At 38.0% G+C, this 18,737-nt stretch overlaps 1 protein-coding gene across 1 annotated transcript in view; it reads right to left on the bottom strand.

Annotated features, from left to right (window-relative positions):
* SHROOM2 (shroom family member 2) overlaps positions 1-18,737 on the bottom strand; it is a gene marked incomplete at its 5' end in the record, with an annotated part of 164,075 nt that overhangs the window by 78,863 nt on the left and 66,475 nt on the right. Inside the window, 2 exon segments of the mRNA XM_083362677.1 lie at positions 2,453-5,087; positions 12,340-12,471. Of these exon segments, the coding sequence (XP_083218803.1) occupies positions 2,453-5,087; positions 12,340-12,471 (2,767 nt within the window).

An 18,737-nucleotide genomic window follows, 5' to 3' on the forward strand; every position in this document is an offset into this window, starting at 1 on the left:
GTGGTTGAGGTTGAGCCCATTCCTGGAACCCTCTCAGTTGATCAACTGGGATTGCAGCCTGCTGCTGGCATGGGGGATTTCATCTGGGTCCTGGGCTCCAGGCAGCTGCTGGTCTGGGAAGCAGGGAAGCGGCACAGGCTACAACTGGACTCGGGCTCCAACAGGTGGGAAGCAGTTGCATTACCCTGGCCTCAGCTCTGGCTATCTCATATTGTGTGATTGTGGTCACTTCCCTAACCCCCAATTGGTCAAATTTCTCCTTTAATTTCTTGTTCGAGTGGCCATGCATCGTCATGTATTTCCATTCCCGACTCATCCCTTCTGGCCAATCTCTTCACTCTACACCTGGGTGTGAGAGATAGAGAGCTGTGGGTAGAGATCAAGGGGAAATCAGCCTTAGCAGCTTTAGGGGAGCCCTTGCACCAGAAATCTTCCTCTGCATGGTAAAGGTCCCCAATGGCTAGAGCTTCCTCCTGCACCGCTGGCCTATCAGCTTTGTCCACATGGGCTTTCAGTCATGTACCAGCCAGTGGGGCTCCATCCCCAGCCTGGGCAGTCACCCGTGTTCAGTAGGGGTTGTACTGGGATTAGCAGTTGCTCCACCTTTCTTCTCCATCCTGGGATCATGCCTGAGTCTTTACCGTCCTCCCAAAAGAATCGGGTGGGTGGTCGGGGCTCAGGACCCTGAGGATTGCTCCTCAATAGCCCTCTATCTTAGAGCAGTAAAAAATTTTTTTAGGAGAATTGGTTTAATGTCAAGGTTCAATTGGTTTAATGTCAAGGTTCCGATGAATGAAACCAAGTAACAATTCCCTCTCCTCTACTATTCTATAGTTCATACGACCCAATGAAAGTAATTGGCAGGCTTCTCAATTCATTGTTGCTCCTCCTTCCAGCAGGAATGACCTTGGTTCCCACAGGACTATTCTGTGTTTTGACTACCAATACTTTCATTTTCCTTCCCATCTTCTCCCCCACCCCCAATCTATGTGGCAACTTAGAACAACAATGATGGCTTTAGCCAGGCTGAATATTTTTTTAAAGCAACAAAATAATAATCTCCACTCTTAATTAAGAGAGTGTCAAGGCTGGGGGGGTGAATTATGGGAAAAAAATAGTGGATAGAAGAAATGAATGATGTAGACATGCTGAAGGCTAGGTATATATTTAAGAGAAAAAGCAACACTATATATGTAACTGGCATTTTATCAGGTAAGTGAGAAACAAATTATGTTTTGGATCATTATTTTGCTGAAATATCCATTCCCTTTTCAGATTCAGTTTCTTTACTGAGTGGGCATTATTTACTTCTTTGTTTTTAAATTTATATCTTGTCCAATTTTAAACTATTGTGGATGGCAATAAATGGAAATACTAAAAATAAAGAAAAAATACAGCAGACAAAAATGAGAAGTAAAGATAAGAAGGATGACCATAACAAAAACATAATGAAAACAAACCTGGATAAGAATAAAATGAAACAAAGCTTCACTTTACCCTTCAAGGTCTTTTAAAAGAAGATCAGGGTTTACTGATATTTATTCTTCCTTTCCATTCTTCCTTTCAAAATGTCCTGTGTTATTGTCTGCCATACAACCACAAAGTATAACTAAACCCTCTCTATTTTTTACCAGCTGGCAACGTTGTTTTTTTTCAAATACATCATAGAGCCATGAAAAAGATTTCCCTTTGGTAACTTTACATATGTACATTATTGTTGTTTAGTTAGTAATGTTTTACTGGGGGTTGAACACATATCAGCTAAAATTTTTGGAAGGTCAGTTGGAGTGATCTATGAAGTTCTGTTTTTCAGACCTTACCACTTTTGAATCTCCAACTTTGGTGGAGACTTTTCTTGGTTTCAAACTAATATCCAGCAGTTAATAAAGTAATTAAAACTGAAAAGAGTTTGGATAGTTCATGAAGACCATTATGAAGTATTACATGAAAGAAAGGTCAAAGGTTTTGGAACAGCCCTCTTATCTTCAGACTATAAGATTATTGAACATCTATGAGACGATCTCAAACATGCAGTGGCAGGCAAGGAAATTTCTGAGGTCCTGCAAGAAACATAGGGAAAAATTGGCCCAACCCCCCAAAAAGAAAAATTCTTAGGTTAACTACAGTTGTTTGGAAGCTCTAATTACTACTAAAAATGTTACAAAGTACCAACTTAAAAGCATAGTTCAAAATCTGCCATACTTTCAAATTTTTAATTGGAAACTGTATATAGCTAAAAATACTATACTAAGTATGCATTCATGTTTGCAGAAAACTATATTTAATTTTGTACCATGCAAATGTTGAGTCAGTTTTCTGTTTCTTTAAGGATTCATTGAAATGTATACTGGCTTGCCTGAAATTTTGTATACAACTATATGCTTAAGAACTTTGCTTTTTTATATACTTATTTTTCATTGCTTTGAAATAAAGTGTAGTAAAAGGTGTTTACCTGCTTGTAAAAATCAGTAGAAGGAGATGACCTGGACCTTTCATGTTTATACTGAGATTTCCCAAGTTGTTCAAAGCCAGCATCAAGGATGTTATCAGCTGAATGGCACTTTCCAGAACTACAGCATTCTATAGGTTTTCTCTGTTCTTTCCAGGAAGCCTGGTATTCTGCAAATGTTTCTAATCTCTGAGGTTGTCTTGATTTAGTGATGTCACCACTGGAACGTACAGTTTCACTAGATCTATCAGATGCACAAAGTACATTCTCAACTCCGAAAGAAGCTGACCACATTTTCTTTTTGTACCATGATTCTCCAGATTCGATTTCATTAGAATTTCTATGAAGAGTAGCAATGTCTGCTTCTGAACGAAAGTAGGATTCACATCTCTGTGAAGATTTTTGACAGACTGGCTTACTAGTTTCTTCAAAAAACTTCCATTTATCTGCAAAAGTTTCCAAAGCTTCCTCTGATGTAGCTGGACGATGGTATGTTTGGCAGTTATCATTCAACATACCCACTTCGTTTATTTTCTCAGGTTCAGAATAAGATTTTAACTTTTGTTCTGCAGTAAATCTCTTCCTAGTACCAATACGTGAAAGATGGTGAGCACCATTACTCAGTGATATCTGTTTAGAAGACTGTCTGAGTTCAGGGAAACCTAATTCATCTTCAGAAACAAAAGTCAATGGAGTAGTATTATACATATTTGTCTTTCGGTCTGGAAGATACTCTGCAGAATTGGGTTCCAAGTCTCGGCGCTGAAAAGAAGTGGCTTTCAAGACTCTGGTTTGGACCTCTTTCAGATTATCTTTGTACATGTGAGAATAACAACTTTGTGATAAACAGACTGTCTTTTCTTGAGGATCATGCTTCCAGTTCTCAACACAGTCCTCCTCAGTTGGCTCTACTAAGGCCGCTGTGCTTTTGCTTTTTTGGAGTTTTGCTCTCTTCATTTGAATTTCATTTCTCAGTGTGGTAGCAAAACGATCACTCCTTCGTGCATTTTTGCTTAGGTGAACATCAAATCCTGCCTGTTTATTAATTCCAATTTCGGCAGCAACATTAATTTGCTTTTTCTCTTCCTGAGCTAAAGAATGCAACATTGGAGTCTTTGGAGGAGAAATATGATAGTTCTTCTCCTGATTCCATTTGAAATCTTTTGGGGCTATTTTAGTGTCAGACACCTGAAAATATTCCTGCCCATCCTTATAATCATGATGACTACTGAGATTTTCTTCAAATGTCTTATTCTGACTCAATTTCTCAGAGTAATTTACCTTCCTAGAATCTTCTAGTACAACAGCCTTAATATCCTCTCCTTTATTAACTACACAATGAGCTCCCTTTTCACATATATCCAGAGAAGACTCAATAAGATGCTGAGGTAGAGAATATTTAGGATTTTGGCTCATGGTTATGACAGGATTTTCACTTGACACAGAAGCAGCAAGATTTCCTGTCCCAGAATTCCTACATTTATTTTTATATTGAAATGGTTTTGAGATTCCCTGAGCAGGCTGCTGCACTTTTGCACAGTAATAATGATTTAGTCCAGGGTTTTCCTCAGAACTCATGTCAGAAACTGCAGTGGTGGTATTACTAGGAATTCTGGTTTGGTTTAGATGACAATTATGTTTATCAGAAGGCCTTTCCCTAATGTCACTATATGGAGACAGCCATTTTGGCTCTTTAGATGATGCAGAAGCTTCTGTATTGTGAAAGAAACTATATTCATCACTATACTGACGCTGATGTTGATGGTGCTGAGACTCATAAACAGACTGGGCAAATCGAACATCAGTACTAGACAGAGAAGAATGCAGCCTCTTAGCACTTCTCATATTATTGTTTATCCTGTCACCTGGGGAAGAAAAACCATAATCTGGAATAAAATCAAGTCTTTGTATTGGGCTGCTTCCTCGTCTTCTATGTGAGGTCTTGATAACTGACTTGATCATTAGCTTTTGTTCTTCAGCAGCTTCAGCACCCCAATCATTTCTGACTGGTGTTCTGTGTAGGACTTCAAAATGCTGGGGGCTCTGAATGCCTTCTGAATACAGAGGTGCATGATCTCTATCATGACTTTTGGTAGCAGCAAAGCTATCACTACGGAGAGGGGGTGGGGGAGGTGGAGGGGAAGGAGACTTTTTTCCTTCAGGGACATACCATACAGGTACAAAATTAGATCTTCCAGCACCAGAATAGACTGAATTAGTATGGACTTCCAGTCGCAAACTTAGGTTGTTTTCATATTGTGGGGGAGTTGCAAAGGAGTTAACTTTTTCTTCAGATCTTCCATTATCACTCAGAAACGAAGCAGTCTTGTTATTTCCTTGTTTTGGAGTTTCCCAGTGACCCATTTTATGCATCACATTCTCTGTTGACACAGCATCTACACTGGACAATGTTTGATCAGGTGTACTGGAGCTAGTAGAAAAAGAACCATATGCAGAATCTCTTTTGCTGGGATTCCCCAGATGATCAATGCTGCTATTGGACTTTGCAGAGGAAATCTGACCATACTGATATGTTTGGGGTGTGTGATCCCAGATATCCATGCTTCCCACAGAGCTGAACTGGCCTGAGGTATGATGTAGATTTGATTGATCCCATGAGTTTAAAAGATCAAAGGAACTGCAACAAATAAAACAAGCAGACCTCCATTAATATAGTACATACACAAAACCATCATTACAATTACCTACAGCAATATTTTATGTATTAAAGTTGTATATTAAAACCATAATATCATTGTTTTTAAAACTGCAAAGTGTGAAAAAGCTTTAGTGAAAACTACAGCGAGCCCATGGTTGTGTCTATCAACTCCCTAATTGATTGACCACTATCTCGAGATAATTGATATGTTCTTAGTATGTCAGATAATACCGGTACTTTGTTTTTAAGTTTTCTCTCGCTTCTGTCTTACTAAAAATCAGCACAGACAGAATCCCCAAGCAAATTAGTTTTATTCAAAAAGAATTTCATAGTATTTCTGAAAAAGATGCAATACAACAGTAAAAAATATACATATACTTAGAAAAAAAATCCTACAGAGTTCTTAAAGGTTTATTTCTACCTAACTGGTATATAATTGCAGCCTTAGATAGTTGTCAAAATATAAATTAGGAAACAGAATATATTATTTAATAGTATATAAACTCAACCAACCAGAATTATAGTGTTAATAATGCTAAATGTATTTCTTTTTTTTATTGAAAAGTTTTATAAAAGTTACAATATAATCCCCAAAACCAACCCACCCTAACCCCCCCTCTCCCTCCCCCACTTCCCAGAGCTGAGTACAGGCTTACAAATATAATAATCATAATCTAACTAACATTAACCAACTATATAAAAAACCAAGTTCATAATGCGCTTTAACTCTCCTTTAACATAAATACAAGCAAAATAAAAGTAAACATAATAATAGTAAAAACATAAACAAATATCTAAGTTATTAAACAATACAATATAGAAATAATAATAATACCATGTAATTAAAACTAAAACTTCTGGTGAGACTGGACTTCCGGTGGCGACACCATGCCGATGGCCGCTTTCTTCTGGCCGCCAGCCCTGTGATTGCGTGAAAAGCGCGCGGAGACAGCGAAAATCAGCTGTCCCGTGGCTTGAAAACCTCCCCCTCGGGAGAAGAGGGGGAGGAGAGTTTTCCTCAGGTAGAGGTAGAGCTCCCCTTGACCCCCTTAATTATTTGGGGGTCGGAGGGTGAGAGCTCCCTCGGAGCGCAAGGCTTTCTCCACACTCCAGGACGCCTTTGCTCCAAGTTTCAGGATCAAAGCAAGACGCCGCATCCATATCTGCTATTTAAAGGGACTTGTGAGTAATTTAAAAGCAGACAGAGCTGACCAGGAGAAGTAAAAATTGCAAGTCCTGGAAACTTTAACTCGGGGAGAATCAATCTTCTCCATATTTTAATTTGACTTAAAGGGGAAAAATGGCGCCAGAATGCTGTTTCTTTGTTTGAAAGAACAGTGTCAAGAAAGAGATACATTTGGCAACAAAGTTTAAATAACGTATCAGACTTTGTGTATTTAGAGTTTCTTTCTTTTTTTAAAAGAAAGAATTCTTACAGCTTTTTTCTGGGACTTTGTTTTTTACTTTTTTTTTTAATTGCTGATTTTGTTGAAGGGGAAAGTAAAACTTATAAGAAGTGGATTTTTATAAGCAGAAGATGGCTTCAAAGAGTTTGGGAATTTCTGCTGTTTCTAAAAGTACAATCTCCTCTCCTGTAGCACAACCTGCAGTGCAACCTACAGCTAATGCTAAATCCCCACCACCTTCTCCCCCACCACCTGCATTTATGCTTAAAGACATTCAAAATGCTTTAAAGCAAGCAACACAAGAAATAAAGGAGGAGATGGCTGATCTCCTTGACAGTAAAATGAAGGAGATGGCTGACCTTCTTGAGAATAAAAATAGAGAGATGAGGGAAGACATATTGCTTGCACTTCAAGGGTTAGCTACACATATTGAACGCTTGGATGATCGGGTGGATGAAGTTGTGGAAAATACTATAAAATTAGAAAGCAGAGTTGTCAAAGTTGAAAACAAGATTGATACAACAGAGGACGAAGTGACCATCTCACAATATAGAGATATGGAATTTGCATTGCAAATAAGAGGATTAAAGGAGGACCCACGAGAAGATCTGAAAGAGGAGGTGGCAAAAGCTATAGCTCCTTTTCTGGGATGTGAACCTGAGGAGTTATCAAGAGAGATGGATAAGATATTTAGGGTCAATTCCTGGATTGCGAGGCAGAAAAATATACCCAGAGATGTGGTTATTTATTTTTCCAGGAGATCACTTCGAAATGCAATTATTCAGGCTTTTTACAAACAGACATTTCAAATTGCAGATCAAAACATTATAATTTTAAAAGAAATACCTCCAAAAATTCTTAGAAAAAGAAAAGATTTTGCCTTTCTGTCTGAGGAGCTTAAAAACCGACAGGTCCAGTTTAGATGGATAGTGGTAAATTATGCAGGGACACGATGTAGACTTAATACAATTTCAAAGGCAAAAGATTTTTATAGTTATGTCCTGAAATCAGGTTCACCACCATCTCCACGACTTAAGAGAATAGAAGAAAGGCTGGAAGATAAACAACCAGTTGAAGGTGCAATGTCACTGGCTGTTGGAGATTTACCGCAGGCTGAGCCTATTGAATAGAGTTTGGTGTTAAAGGATGATCCAAAGGAACAGAGGATGACTCGGGCTGTGTATAAACGTAAAGAAAAGGAGCAGAAGCAGAAGGCTAATTCTGGATCAATAACACAAGGCCCGATTACTACAGAGCCTGTGGGAGGGGCACAACCGAAGAGATCAATGGCTGATCTTCAGGCAGTGTTCCAGAGGCTTCAGGCCACTAAGCGTGGCAAAGCTTCTGACATGGAATGTTAATGGCCTGAATTCACCACAGAAAAGAAAGAAAGTATTTCACTACCTGAAACAACATAAAAATGACATTGTTTGCTTACAGGAGACTCATATTGCTGCAAAAGATCAAAAGTATTTGATTAGTTCTCAGTTGGGATCACATTTTATAGCTTCTGCCCCAGATAAAAAGGGGGAAGTGGTTATTTATGTAAGAAGAGATTTATCAGCTAGATTAATTGAATCTGATATACAAGGAAGATATGTTATTACTGAATTAGTGCTACAAGGCAAAAAAGTTCTTATTATTGGATTATATGCCCCTAATCAACAGCAAAAAAAGTTTTATAAGTTTTTACATCACAAACTAATTCAATTGGATTACAAATCTGTTATTATGATGGGTGACTGGAATGGTGTTTTGGATTCAAGTAAAGACAAGAAGGGATCTTTCAAAAATTCTCCTAATCATTCTAAATTGCCTAAAGCTTTTTTTGATTTGAAAGATGACTTGGAATTAAGAGATATTTGGTGGGAACGGAATGTGGAAGATAGAGACTTTACTTTTTTGGGGGATAGGCACCAATCGTTTTCCAGAATTGACTTTTTTTAATTACTACTGATCTTTTCTCCAGGGTCAGGAATGTTAAGATCTTTCCTAGAACATTGTCGGATCATAGCCCTGTATGGTTGGAGTTATTTGTTGAAGATGGGAATAGAAGATCTTGGAGATTGAACAAAAATGTATTCAGATATGAGGTGCTTTCGCAGAAATGCAGAGAACAGTTGAAAGAATTTTTTGCTTTGAATATGCATAAAGGCACATCGATGGCAATGGTTTGGGATGCTAGTAAAGCTTATATGAGAGGGGTTTTGATTCATATGAATAATAGATATAGGCGTAAGCAGATGCAAAAACGTAAAGAGCTTGAAGAAGAGATTAAATCGAAGGAGAAAGCTTTTATTTTGAACCCATCAGATAATAGATTAAGGGTTTCCATAAATTTGTTGAAAGAGCAATTTAATATGTTAATGGCTGATCAGGTTGCAATTAATTTGCATTATGCAAAACATAATACGTTTTGTAATGCAAATAAGCCTGGTAGGTGGTTGGCTTATCAATTAAGGAAGAAACAGAAATCACGTATTATAGAGAAAATAGAATATAAAGGTAAAGAGGTACCGGTATATCAACAAAAGTTGATTAAAAAGAGTTTTTTTAGATTTTTATACAAAATTATATGCTAGTGAAAATATATAAGCCTTAGATATAAATAAGTACCTACAGGCAGCACATTTCCCTAGACTTTCAAATGAACAACGAAAGGAGATGAATTGTTTAATTACTTCTGAGGAAATTATTTTAGCAATTAAGCAGTTGAAAGTGGGTAAGGCTCTTGGTACAGATGGATTATCAGCAATTTATTATAAAATATTATCTGCAAAGATGATAGAACCATTAAAGGAACTCTTTAATAATATCCAGATTGGAGGAGAAGTGCCTCCGTCTTGGAGAAGGGCTTTTATATCGCTGATTCCAAAGGAGGACCAAGACCTTACCCAGCCTAAGAAATATAGACCTATATCGCTTTTGAATACAGATTATAAGATTTTTTCAAAAATATTGGCAAATAGATTAATGCAAGTTTTGAAGCAAATGATTCATAGTGATCAGTCTGGATTTATAACTGGAAGATATATGAAATATAATGTAAGACAAATTGTTAATTTAATTGAGTATTTGGATAAGAACAACCAAGTCCCTGCGGCATTGATATTTTTGGATGCTGAAAAAGCTTTTGATCACTTGAATTGGCAATTTTTATTGAAAGCTGTTGATAAAATGAATTTTGGGGATAAATTTTTACATTCTCTTTGGGCTATATATCAACAACAATCGGCACAAATTATAATTAATGGGGGATTAACAGAGGCATTTAAAATTGAAAAAGGCACAAGACAGGGATGTCAACTATCACCATTGTTGTTTGTTTTAACATTGGAGATTTTACTGATTAAAATTTGTGAATCAATTATAATAAAGGGAATAAAAATAAAACAGAATGATTATAGGTTAAGAGCTTTTGCGGATGACTTGGTTGTGACATTATCTCAACCAATTCAATCGGTTATAGACTTGATGGAAATTATAACTCAATATGGGAAAGTTTCTGGTTTTAAGGTAAATAATAATAAGACTAAAATATTATCTAAAAACATGACCATGAACGAAAAGGAAACGTTAGTAAAATTGACAGGTTATGAAATAGTGAAAAAGGTTAAATACTTGGGAGTATATATTACAGCCTCTAATGTGAAATTATATAAGAATAATTATGAGACATTATGGTTAAAAGTACAAAAGGACTTAAATAATTGGAAAAAACTACAATTATCTTTGCTGGGGAAAATTGCAGCTGTTAAAATGAATGTTTTACCAAAGTTTCTTTTTTTGTTTCAAATGATACCTATTTTGAAAAAAGATGCTAATTTGGACGAATGGCAGAAGGGTATTAATAAATTTATCTGGGCGGGGAAAAAACCAAGTGTTAAACTTAAGATTTTACAAGACGCATGGGAAAGAGGAGGACTTAAGATGCCTAATTTGAAATTATACTATGATGCGGTGGTTTTAACACTGGTTAGTGATGGGCTTAATTTAACAAATAAAAGAACACTTTATCTTGAGGGATGGCACTTATTATATGGGTGGCATGCATATTTAATTTATGATAAAAAAGTTGATAAGGCTTTTAAATCTCATATTTTAAGAAGTGCTTTATTGCCTGTCTGGAAAAAGTATTATTATAAGTTATTATAAGTTATTATAAAATACCGATCTGGGGGATTCCTGGACACGCGATAGAGGGTGTATTTATGGGTGCGGATTTGGATATGATTTCTTATAAGGAATTACTTAGGTTGGTAGGGAATGATTGGCAATTAAAGTCATTACCTGAGTTAAAACAAGAAAATATTGTACAGTCCTGGTTCCAGTATACTCAATTGCAAGCTAGGTGGAAGTTAGATCAGAAGGTTGGTATTACATTAATGGATGAAAATTTGGTAAAACAGATTAAAGATCAAAATTGAGCGCATATAAAGAGAATTTATAATGCTTTAATAGAATTGGATTCGGAAATGGAATTAGTTAAAGATTGTATGGTAAAGTGGGCCCAAAATATTCAAGAACCGATACCCACTGGATATATGGGAGGTAATTTGGGTTAGAAATGTAAAATTTACTCAGGCCCAAAATTTAAGAGAAAATTTTTATAAAATGTTTTATGATGGCATCTGGATCCTAAAAAGTTGTCTTGTATGTATCCTAATTTACAGCCCAAATGTTGGAGATGTGGCAGTTTGGATGCTACTTATTTTCATATCTGGTGGACTTGTAGAAATATAAAAGGTTTTTGGATTAAAATTTGGTGGAACATTCAAAAGATTTTCAAGAGAAAGTTTACTCCACAATTATTTTTATTGGGTGTTATTACAGATTGTGATATTAAAGAAACTAACTCGATGTTGAACTTGATAACAGCTGCATGGTTATTGGTAGGGCAATATTGGAAGAAGGATAGCTTGCCTATATAGAAGAATGGACGCTTAAAGTGTCAAATTTAGCAGAAATGGTTAAGATTTCTGCTTATCTGAAGGATCATTCACAAGAAAGATACATTTCGGTCTGGAGAAGATGGATAGATTATATTGAGAATAAATATGGGACTAAAAAGTTCTATTTAGCTTATAAGTAAATTTTAGATTGTTATTATTATTATTAATAGTTTATTACAGTGGAATGCTAAATGTATTTCTAAATTCATTACAAATTTGAATATTTTATATTATGGTTTTTTGTGTTAGTCAAAATTAAAGAATAGCATTATGAATGATTGAAAAATATATATATCTTAATTAAGGTACTTATTTTTTAAGTCCTGGAAGAATTTTCACAGAAATAATTATTACTGTGGACTTTTCAATTATTAAGAAGGCAATGGTATGCAATATCTATTTCTCATCAAGGAAATTACACAGTAAATAGAAAAGCAATTACAGAATTATTCTTTAAAAAGTTTCCAGAAAAGAATACACATGTATAATTTTAAGAAGCTACCCTGGAACAGCAATTTCTATTTCTTCCATTAAATTAAAGGCTGCTGGAAGAAGTTATTTGGTGCAATTAGCTGCCAGGATATGAAAGGATTATATATTCTGGTACCAGTTGTAGGAAAGAAAGAAAAAATGCTAGCCATCACAACTTGCAGGTATTATTTTTCCTTCTTCATTATGAAAAAGCATTCTGAATTAATAACTCTTGGGTATATAATTTACTGATCTTTTCAATAACAGAGCTTGCTTTGTACAATAAGCCCAACAAGACAACACAGTACATTGCTGGAAGTTTAAAGTTAATAATAAAATAAGACAAGCAATTATTTTGTTACCATTTGAGCCTGCTGCCTGTAAGTTTCAACAAGAACTTACCTTGAATGATACTGAGAGGGCCATGAAGCACAGACATTGGTGGAGGAGAGTTGTGACACAGTTGTTTCAAGTCGATTATCAGTGAATTTGGTAGCATGCCAGGAATGAGGCCTGCAGGCTAGATCATTTTTTCTGGAATGAGAAAAGTGAAGCAAATACATTTACTGCATATGGAAATCACACTGTGGAAAACAACTAAAGACGTAGTTCACAGACGCAGTAATGAGGATTGCATTACAGAACATTTTTTTTAATAAATCACCAGCTTTTGTTTTAAATGACACTCCAAAGCAAGCTGAAACACTTTTTTAAGAGCAGGTAAATAAATTCAAAACAATTAAACCTTGTGTACAAGCAAGGAAGTACAAAAAAGTACTCTGAGCTTAATCAGGGCTCAGACATTCCTCTTATTTGAATCTCAGAATAAAGTAGATATGGTTTATTAGCTATAGGAAAGACTAAACTTTGATACAGATGCAAATTGTTGCTGTTTACAGAATAAAGCATCACCTTGAAAAAAGAATTCACCCCACATTCTACAGTTGAAGAACCCCACAGCTGAAGACCAGAAGCTTATCTCTTTGCTTTTATAACCCATTTGCTTTCTTCTTCAGGTGTACAAAAAATGAACGAAACAGCAGGCATGAAGAAGCCTCTTATGCCTTCTTGACTTTTGCTGCTCCAAAGAGGGGGGAGGAGGGGGTTAAGCCCAGTTGCTTCAAAATTTTACATAACCAGGAATGGATCTCCTAAAGATCCTCAAATCCTATGTAACTTCCTGCATGAAGCTGTCTCCTGTCTACCAATCTAGCAATAATTATTGTGCTAATCACTTTATGATCTAATAATAATGTTGGAAGGAACCTTGGAGACCTTCTAATCCAACCCCGATGCATGAAAAGTCCCCAAAGTGCTTTTCCAAAAGGCAACTGGACTTTGTGCTTTTTCCTTTGAAATTGTTACACTTCTCATCCAAGAAGCTTTTCAGAAGCAAAACATTTTTTAAAAAATGCAAAAGTTGCCTTTTGGAAAAGCACCATTGGGAAACCATGACTGGAATCTCCATAGGCATAGACATTCCACTACAAAAGATTAACTTTTTCATTTGCTTATTATTATTTAATGTATAACTCACTCCTCCCCCACAGGAGCTCACAGTGTTTTAGTAATCTCCTTTCATCTTACTTTCAGATCAGCAGCCTTGTGAAATAGGGTAGGCTGAAAGAAGGTGACTTTCTTTATCATGGGAGTTTTCATGGATAAGAGTAGACTAAAAACCTCTGTTTCCTGACCCTTGTTCTATAGCTATCTACTATATCACAATAATTCTAGTGGCTTGTTTATTTGTATGGGATGTAGCCCAGTTATAGAATATTTTATTTTTGGATGAATTTGGGTTAAATTCTTGTATCCCAGGTAAGGCTATAAAGTGAAACATGTCTGCCACTGACAAACAACTGTCAAATGCAAATCTTTCCAGGCAGAAGCAAAGCCTCTATTAAACTGTTTATCAAATCATTAGGAAACACCACAAGCTTCCTCTTAAACCCATTCAGGTCTATTATTTACTGTGGACAGATTTTATTATTTTTATCCTGCCTTTATTATTTTTATAAATGTTTATAATGCTCCTTCTTCCTCCTATTTTCCTCATATCAACAACCTTGTGAGGTAAGTTGGGCTGAGAGAGACAGATTGGCCCAAAGTCACCCAGCTGACTATCATGCCTAAGAAAGGACTAAAATTCACTACCTCCTCTAGTCTGATGCGTTAATGACTAGGGAGGAATGCAACAGCAGGATGCTGAAAAGAAACCACAGAGTTGTTGTGACTCACAGTCACCTGATCAAATGATAAAGCACTGGTGGTAATGTCTTGCATGTTCAGATCATGTCACTACTTCCCTGAGGGCAAAAAAACCAGATCTACAGTATGACCTAATGTGCATGTTAGGCCATCAATAACATGGTTAGATTTATGATCATAATATTCAATCACATTATTATCTTCAATCAGTTACTGACTTTTCTTTTTTTTATTGAAAAGTTTTACAGTACATTTTATTTTTAACAAAACAAAACAAAACCCCTCCCAACCCCCTCCCCTCTCCCCAACCTTCCCCAACACCTCCCTCCCTCCCCCTCCCCCCTCCCCGACTTCCCAGAGCTAAATACAAGGTATAAAAGTACAAACAATCATAGTCTACCATATGCAAACAACAATAAACTATTAAATCTACCGTACTTTAACTCTTATAAAATAACTACAAGCAATATAAATATCACATCAATACTTATTCAAATGCTAAGTGAAACTTTTTAGTCCCATATTTATTCTGGATATAATCAATCCATTTTTTCCACTCCACAATATATCTCTGTTGTGAATGGTCTTTCAAGTACGCTGAGATCTTTGCCATTTCCGCCAGGTTGGAAACTTAAAGTCCATTCTTCTATAGTCGGCAGTTCTTCCTTCTTCCAATATTGCCCTACTAAAAGTCTTGCTGCCGTAATTAAATTCAACATCAACTTAGTGTCCACAACACTAGTGTCAGTAATAATGCCCAGTAAAAACAATTGCGGACAAAACTTTATCCTTTTCTTAAATATCTTTTGCATATTCCACCAAATTTTAATCCAAAATGCTTTAACCTTTTTACAGGTCCACCATATATGAAAATACGTTGCATCTTCACCACCACACCTCCAACATTTAGGCTGGCAGTTCGGATACATACTTGCTAGTTTTTTAGGATCTAAATGCCACCTATAAAACATTTTATAAAAGTTCTCTCTTAAGTTTTGAGCTTGCGTAAATTTTACATTTCTCACCCAAATCTTTTCCCAAGTATCCATTGTTATAACTTCTTGAAAATTCTGAGCCCACTTTATCATACAGTCTTTAACAAGTTCCGTTTCTGAATCAATTTCTATCAGTGCAAGATATATCCGTTTGATATGTGCTTGACCTTGATCTCTAATTTGCTTTACCAAATTTTCATCAGTCATTGAAAAACCAATTTTCTGGTCTTCTTTCCACCTGGCCTGCAATTGCCCATACTGAAACCAAGTTTGTACAATCTTTTCTTCTCGTAAGATATTATACGGCTTCAAATACCATACATTCCTTTCCAAACTTAAAATTTCCTTATATGTAGTCACATCATGTTTAAACCCAACACTTATATTTTCTATTGCGTGTTTCGGTATTGCCCATATAGGTATCTTATAATTTAGCTTATGTCTATACTTTCTCCAAACTCGCAACAGAGCATGTCTTAAAATATGCACCTTGAACACATTATCCACCTTCTTATCATACAATAAATATGCATGCCAACCAAATAACAAATCATGACCTTCAAGATTTAATAATCTCACTTGTGTTAAATTAATCCAATCACTTATCGCTGACAAAGCAGCAGCTTCATAGTATAGTTTAAGATTAGGCATTTTAAGACCACCTCTCTCACGCGTATCCTGCATAATCTTAAATTTAACTTGTGGCCTTTTCCCTGCCCAGACAAATTTATTAATACCCTTTTGCCATTCCTCCAAGTTTGAATCCTTTTTAAGAATAGGTATCATTTGAAATAAAAATAGAAATTTCGGCAAAACATTCATTTTCACTGCTGCAATTCTTCCCAATAAAGATAATTGTAGTTTTTTCCAGCTATCCAATTCTTTTTGAACTTTTCCCCATAGCTTTTCATAATTATTTTTATATAGCTTTACATTTGAGGGTGACAAATATACCCCCAAATATTTAACCCTTTTAACAATTTCAAATCCCATTAGCTCTTCTAAAACAGCCTTTTCTGATACTGTCATATTCTTAGACAACATTTTAGTTTTTTGTATGTTAACCTTGAATCCAGAAACTTTCCCATATTGCATTATTATCTCCATCAATTCTACAACTGAATTTTCTGGCTGAGTCACCGTAACAACCAGATCGTCTGCAAATGCCCTCAGTCTGTAATCCTGATCTCTTATTTGAATTCCCCTATTTTTTTCTGAATCCCGTATTTTAATCAGTAATATCTCCAATGTTAAAACAAATAGTAAAGGTGACAACGGGCACCCCTGCCTTGTGCCCTTTTCAATGTTACATACTTCGGTCAAACTATTATTTAGCTACGGGCTGTTTGCTTTTGATGTAGTGCCCTAATTGGTTGTAAGAATTTATCCCCAAAATTCATTTTATCTAATACTTTCAACAAAAAATTGCCAATCCAATTGATCAAAGGCTTTTTCAGCATCCAAAAAGATCAACGCTGCAGGGATCTGTTTTATGTTTGTTTTATGTTTTATTTGATTTCTATACCGCCCTTCTCCCAAGGGACTCAGGGCGGTTCACAGGGCATATATAAATAACGATACAAAAGTTAAAAGGAAATTAAACCAGTGCCCAATTAAAATACAACAATAATAGAATACTAAAAAACCAATTAAAAACCCATATTCCCCCATCAGGCCAGACCAGCTAATTCGAATAAGTGGGTCTTCAGCCCGCGGCGGAAGGATCGGAGGTCTGATGCCATCCGGAGCTCAACCGGCAGTTGGTTCCATAATGCCGGAGCACCCACAGAGAAGGCCCTCCCCCTGGGGGCCACCAGTCGACATTCCCTGACCGGAGGCACCCTGAGGAGGCCCTCTCTGTGGGCACGCACAGGGCGGAGGGGAGTTGACGCCGGCAGCAGGTGGTCCTCGAGGTAACCTGGACCCATGCCATGTAAGGACTTAAAGATCATGACCAAGACCTTGAACCTCACCCGGAAGACAAATGGTAGCCAATGCAGCTCGCGGAGCAAAGGTGTGACATGGGAGTACCGGGAAACTCCCAAGACAACTCTCGCGGCCGCATTCTGTACCAGTTGGAGCCTCCGAGTGGTCTTCAAGGGAAGCCCCATGTAGAGAGCATTACAGTAGTCTAGGCGAGAGGTCACGAGTGCATGAGTGACCGTACACAGGGCATCCTGGTCCAGATAGGGCCGCAACTGGCGCACCAGGCGAACCTGGGCGAAAGCCCCCCTAGTCACGGCCACTATATGATCTTCCAAGGTAAGTCGTGAATCTAGGACTCCCCCCAAGTTGAGAGCCCTATCCACGGGGGGTAAGAGCTCACCCCCCATAGAAAGCGATGGAACATTTTGAATGTCCCAGGATGCCAGAATGTACAGCCACTCAGTCTTGTCAGGGTTGAGTTGAAGTCTGTTCCTCCCCATCCAGACCCAAACCGCCTCCAGACAATGGGACATCACAGCGAGGGCAACACTGGGGTGGTTTGGGGTCGAAATGAAAAGTTGGGTATCATCGGCGTATTGATGATACCCAACTCCGAAAACACGAATGATCTCACCCAGCGGTTTCATTTAGATGTTGAACAGGAGAGGCGAGAGAACCGACCCCTGAGGAACACAAACGAGAGACCTAGGGGCCGATCTCTGCCCCCCTGCCAACACTGACTGCGAGCATCCCAGGAGATAGGAGGAGAACCACTGAAGAACTGTGCCTCCCACTCCCAATCCCCTGAGACGCCACAGCAAGATACCATGGTCGATGGTATCGAAAGCCGCCGAGAGGTCTAATAGGACTAGGACAGAGGAATATCCCCTATCCCGAGCCCTCCAGAGATCATTCACCAGAGCGACCAATGCCGTCTCCGTGCTGTACCCGGGCCTGAAACCCGATTGGTAGGGGTCCAAATAATCCGCTTCATCCAGGACCAGAGGGAGCTGATGCGCCACCACACTCTCAACAACCTTCGCAAGCTGGGTCCAAGGCAGGCTTCTTGAGGAGAGGTCTCACCACCGCCTCCTTCAAGACGGTGGGGAAATTACCCTCACTCAAGGAAGCTGATATAACCGCCTGGAGCCAGCCTCGTGTCCTCTCCCTAGCTGCATAAACCAGCCAAGAAGGGCACGGATCCAATAAACATGTGGTGGAGCTCAGCCTCCCCATAATCCTGTCCACTTCATCAGGGGTCACAGAATCAAACTCCTCCCAGATAACATTGACAAGACCGCCCGTGTCCTGATCGTTAGACTCTGCCCAGTTGGAGTCCAAACCGGTCCGAATCCGAGCGATTTTATCCGACAGATGTTGACTAAATTCCTCGGCATGACCCTGCAAGGGATCCTCCCTCACCTCCTGATTAAGAAGGGAGCGAGTCACCCTAAACAGGGTGGCCGGGCGATTATCTGCGGACGCGATGAGGGTAGAGAAGTAATTACACCTCGCCGCCCTCATCGCTGCGAGATAAGGCCTAATATAGGTTCTTAACCGCAATCGGTCGGATTCGGATCGGCTGGACCTCCAGCAGCTCTCTAGGCCCCGTTTCCGACGCTTCATCTCCCGGAGCTCCGCGGAGAACCATGGAGCTCGCTGGGATCTGCA

The sequence above is a fragment of the Vipera ursinii genome (assembly GCF_947247035.1).
Source record: "Vipera ursinii genome assembly, chromosome: 4".
Taxonomy (NCBI): domain Eukaryota; kingdom Metazoa; phylum Chordata; class Lepidosauria; order Squamata; family Viperidae; genus Vipera; species Vipera ursinii.